This window comes from Vitis vinifera, chromosome 12 (assembly GCF_030704535.1).
Source record: "Vitis vinifera cultivar Pinot Noir 40024 chromosome 12, ASM3070453v1".
Lineage (NCBI taxonomy): Eukaryota > Viridiplantae > Streptophyta > Magnoliopsida > Vitales > Vitaceae > Vitis > Vitis vinifera.
The window spans coordinates 16,391,222-16,396,372 of NC_081816.1; the positions used below are offsets into that span (position 1 = coordinate 16,391,222).

At 34.4% G+C, this 5,151-nt stretch overlaps 1 protein-coding gene across 1 annotated transcript; it reads right to left on the bottom strand.

The window, feature by feature from the left end:
• Positions 1-1,544: 1,544 nt before the first annotated feature.
• LOC100853138 (receptor-like protein 7) lies at positions 1,545-4,727 on the bottom strand. The gene has a single exon (XM_003633315.3). It carries the CDS (start codon positions 4,725-4,727, stop codon positions 1,545-1,547), a length of 3,183 nt encoding a protein of 1,060 aa, XP_003633363.3.
• Positions 4,728-5,151: the final 424 nt, after the last annotated feature.

Below are 5,151 nucleotides of genomic sequence, written 5' to 3' on the forward strand. Positions count from 1 at the left end.
GTGTATTAAACATGATTCTAGTAGTTTGATTAAAAAAATGACAAAAACTTAAATCTAATTTTTTTATGAACATATTACATTTTTGTGAAAAAAAATATACAATTGACCAATTCATTTATTTAATTGTGAACATATTATGTTTTAAAAATAAAAAAATAATAATCAACAAATGAAATTTAATTATTTTTATTATCTTCATATAAAAAAAAAGTATTAAACAAGGTCTTCAATTTTCATTTTTAAAATAGTTTTCATTTTTTTCATTAAATGTATTTTCAAAAAGAGACAATATAGAAAAATTAAAAATTATTTTTAAAAATAAAAAATAAAAACTAGAAAAAATATTTTAAAACCAAACTCAAACATAATTTATATAATTTTTAACTACTTGTTTTCATTTAAAATGAGTAAATATATTGAGAAAAAATCAATCTCTACTATACTATGTATTGATATAATCCATTTCTAAATACGAAAATATTTTAGTTGGATATTTAAAATAAAAACTCTTCTATCCTCTTTCTCTCTTTTTCTTTTTTCTTATTTCAATAAATTTTCAATTAATTCAAATCATTAAAAAAAATTCTTAATAAACAAATTTGGAACATTCATATAACTTATTAACAAAAGTCTATGTTAAAAAAATTATTAAAATATGGAAGGAAAAAGATTAAAAAAAAAAACTTTAGACTTTTTATTTTATAATAATAAAAAAAACTTTAAAATACTTTTTAGTATAAAAGAAAAAAATAGTAAATATATTTATTTTAAATAGTGTTTTAATCATTAAATTATTTACTTCTAAAATGTAAAAAATAATTTTTATTCATTTAAATTAATATTTTTTTCAAAAGTATTTTCCAAAATAATTTTTAATCATTATTATCATTTTTGTTTATTTATAATTAAAAAATAGAAAATAATGTTGATTTTTCAATTATTTTTAAAAGAGTTTAAAAAATAAAAAAATAATTAAATAAAAGGAGAATTTTATGGATGGAAAATGTAAAGAATGGTGGTGTAAAAACAAAAATGATGGTGTAAGTCAAAGGAGTATTTTTGTTTATTCCAATCTTATATCTTTGTAATCAATTATGAATGTTTTGAGGAACTTTTATTAATAATGAAGCTGTAAAACACAATTCTCCCTGTAATTAATGGATAAAATAATTTTTTTATCTCAAGAGGACATGTATCTGACAGCACACTAATCGATACCACTGATGCTGAACAAACATCTATGTGAAGTCGTTACTCCTTGGGGATTTGTAATGCCATACGACAGCCTCCAACTGATTTTTGAGTATTCTTCTAGCAGTACAAAGTTGGAGAAAGGATGTTTTTGGACCGTTAAGTTTTATTCCTTTATTATAAATTAATAATATAACTAAAAATGCAAAACAAAACAAAACGAAACAAAACAAAATAAATAAATAAAAAACAAACAAAAACAAAAACCAACTTGCATGGGTTTCTCTAGGTAACAACATGGCTTAAAGGTGCTCAACATTTATCAAAAACGTCAGTCAAATCTCATGTTCCTCTTAACTAGTACTCCTCCTTCGCCTGCTTTTCATTCTTGGGTGATGCTTTTGAAGTGTAAAACTTTGAGAGAAGACCCCATTTCCCCAAAATAAAATATATCCAATGCTCAGTCCAGCTACCACTCCACAACCATATCCCATTCCTGCAAACTTCCAGTCAAATTCACTTGAGGAATCCGAGTCCAAGTCTTGTTGAATGGGAGGTAATGCTTCCTCAACAGCTTCACATTTCCTAGATAATGGAAACCCACACAATCTTGGATTCCCCTCATAGTATGTTGCTGGAAATGTGTTGAATTGTCCACCACTAGGTATAGTTCCTTCAAGATCATTTCTTGCCAAATTCATGAAGGAAAGGAATGTAAGCCTTGTTAACTGCCAAGGAATCCTCCCTGAAAGCCTGTTATCAGAGAAGTCTAACGACTCAAGTTGACTTAGATTCTCAAGTGATGATGGTATAGGACCCTCTAGACTGTTATTAGACAAGTCCAGGACATGCAGTGACTTGAGTTCTCCTATAGAGTCTGGAATCTTACCTTCAAATTCATTGTTTGAGAGGTCGATAGCTGTGAAAATATCTAGGATCCTTTGAAGCTCAAATTCGAATCCTTTCATAGCCAACTTCACCGAGCTGCTATAAGAGTAGTAGTATCCACTCTTTCCCAGGTACCTCACTCCAGATTTTCCATTGTCTACTTTCATCATGGCTTTCCAATGATAAAAGTACTCTGATGCTAAATCACCTGTGAAATCGTTGGAAGAGAGGTCGATGACATGAAGCATTGGAAAGGCATTCCTGGTCTGGGGATTTCCAATTTTTCCATGGAACTTGTTTGAGCGCAAGATGAGAACTCGCAACTGGGGTAGATTCTCTAACCAGAATGGGAAAGTATCATTTATCCAGTTGTTTCCAATGTCCAAAACCTCCAATGCATTGCAGTCAGACAAACTTCTGGGCACTGTTCCTTCCAACTGATTTCCATTGAAAACCAATGTGTTTAGGGTGTTTGCAAAAGTCTGGGGCAAGGTTCCTTGGAAGCCATTCTTGCCAAGATTTAGTATTGACAGATAAGCGCTGAAGTTACCAATACATCTTGGGATGGTTCCATTGAAACTGTTATTGGACAGATCAAGGACTTCAAGCCTACCAGCGCTGCAGATTGATGCGGGGATTTCTCCAATGAGCTTGTTACTTGCTACTGAAAAGAATACCAAGTCATCAAAATATGAGCCTATGTCATCTGGAATAAAAGAGGAGAAACTATTATTGGAAAAATCTAGGACCATTGGATATTGGTGCCATAGAATTGGGAGTGACCCTTTTATGTTATTGGAATGAAGGTCCAAATATGACAATTGAAGTGTGGAAGCATTAGGCAGAGGTCCATCTAGACCAGTCAGAGAATTATCAGAAAGATTCAGACTGACCAAAGAGCTCATCCAAATCCAAATGGGGATTTGACCCATGATGCCATTTCTGGAAAGGTCCAGAGAACCCAAACCTTGAAGATTTCTTAAGAAAGTTGGGAATTTTTTTACACTGCATGATCTCAACTTTAATGACCAGAGTTGAGGGAAGATTAAGTTGGGACTAGCAGTAACTGACCAGAGATTATCAGAAAGATCGAGATAAGTAAGGTTAGTGAAGTTAGAGAACAACCCCAGATCCAGACTGCCATTGAACTCGTTGGAAGAAAGATAGAGTTCTTGTAGGCTTTTGAGTTCTGTGATTAGTCCTGGGATGGGGCCTTGCAACACATTGTAACTTAGGTTGAGATAACCCAAAGATGAGGAAGGCTTGCAGGAACCCTCAGGGGGTAGACTACGGAAGAAGTTCTCGGCAAGTGATAGGTAATTTAATGATGGGAGTGTAAACAAAGAACAATCGATCACACCATCAAATAAGTTATCACTCAACTCAAGGTTCAAGAGACTGAGTAGTCCCTTCCTTGGTAGAACCAGAGAAGGGATTGAACCACTCAAATGGTTTGAGGAAAGGGCCAGAACTTGAAGTTGAGTAAGGTTGGCAATTGAACTTGGGATTGAACCACCGAAATTGTTTGAAGAGAGGGACAAGAATTGAAGTTGTGAAAGGTTGCCTAATGAATTTGGGATTGTTCCTGTGAAATTACAACTGTTAATATAGAATTGATTCAAGAACTGAAGATGCCCTATTGACTCTGGTAATTTCCCATGAAATCTTGTATCCGACAGAAGAAGCTTGGAAAGAGCACTATGCTCAGGGAACTCTGGTAACAAGCCAACGAGTTCTGGATTGCTTGATATGTCAATATTCTGTAGATTTGGCAGCCGAAAAACACCCATTGGAAATTCACCATGTAGTCCACAATAGCTAAGATCAAGAGAGACCAAGGACGTGAAATTAGCCAGGAAATCAGGAACTTCTGAAGAGAGATTGTTGAGAGAGAGATCAATTTCTGAGAGGAAATGAAGATTTGAGAGCAAGGAATCAAGTGGACCAGAAATTGAACAACCTGATAAGCTCAGTACACTGAGATTGGGGGCTGCATAGGATAAGGCCTTGAACCAGTCACTGTTCTGTGATGACAGGCTAACTTGGTCCAGAAGCAGCTCTTTCAGGTTGGACATGTTCTGTACTAGTTCTTTCAGGTTGGGACTTTCAAGTTTTAGTCCTCCATCACCAGAGAAGTCGAGAAATACCAATTTTGTAAGGTGAGACATTTGGAGAGGTACTTGGCCAGAGAAACCAGTATAGGCAAGATTAAGATGGCTCAGATTTGGTAGCAAGGAAAAACCAAAAGGAGTGGGAATTACTTTTTCAGAATCAAGGTTGAAAGCAAGATCAAAATTCCAAGAGAAATCAAGCATGAGCAGGTTGTGGAGTTTGAATAGGCTACTGTTGGAATCGACTAGACCTTGAAGGTTAACATGACTGAGGTTAAGGCCGATGACATGCCCAGTGGCACTGTCACAGGTGATACCTTCCCAGGAGCAACAATCAGTATCTGGTTCCCAAGATGCTAATTTGGGAGACAAGGATGATGATGACTCTGAGAAGGTTTCATTCTTAAACTGCAAAAGGGCTGATTTCTGGTGGTCTAGGCATTGGTGATCAGGCTGTGGAGTCTGCGATGATGAGAGTAAGAAGAAATGGGAGAGAAAGATGATTAGGAACAAATGATGAAGTTTGATCAGCCCCATTGTTGCAAAAAGAGGTAGGAAGCAAGCAACATATATGAAATGTTGCCAAGAGGCTTCCTAGTAGCTACTCCCCAAGAGAAATATTATTCTAATGGATAGGGTTTGGTCTACATCCATTCCCACATTCATCCTCAAGTTTACTAAATTTTGCATCAAAATCATTGTTGATTATGTCAATACCTATCAAGTATTCAAGTAAATTTAGCAACAAAATAATTGAGAATCACCATTCTAATGAGTCTCATGTCTATTGAGATATTCCCAATGGTATTAAAACTTTTTGTCCATATGCGAACTATGAAGTTTCTTAAAAATTGGTTAACACAACCTTAATTACCACATTAATCGGTTATATAATAAGGGAAATAAGCAAAATTCATTACATGATAGGTTCTAATCCTTTTATTGTTCCAAAAAGTGTGTT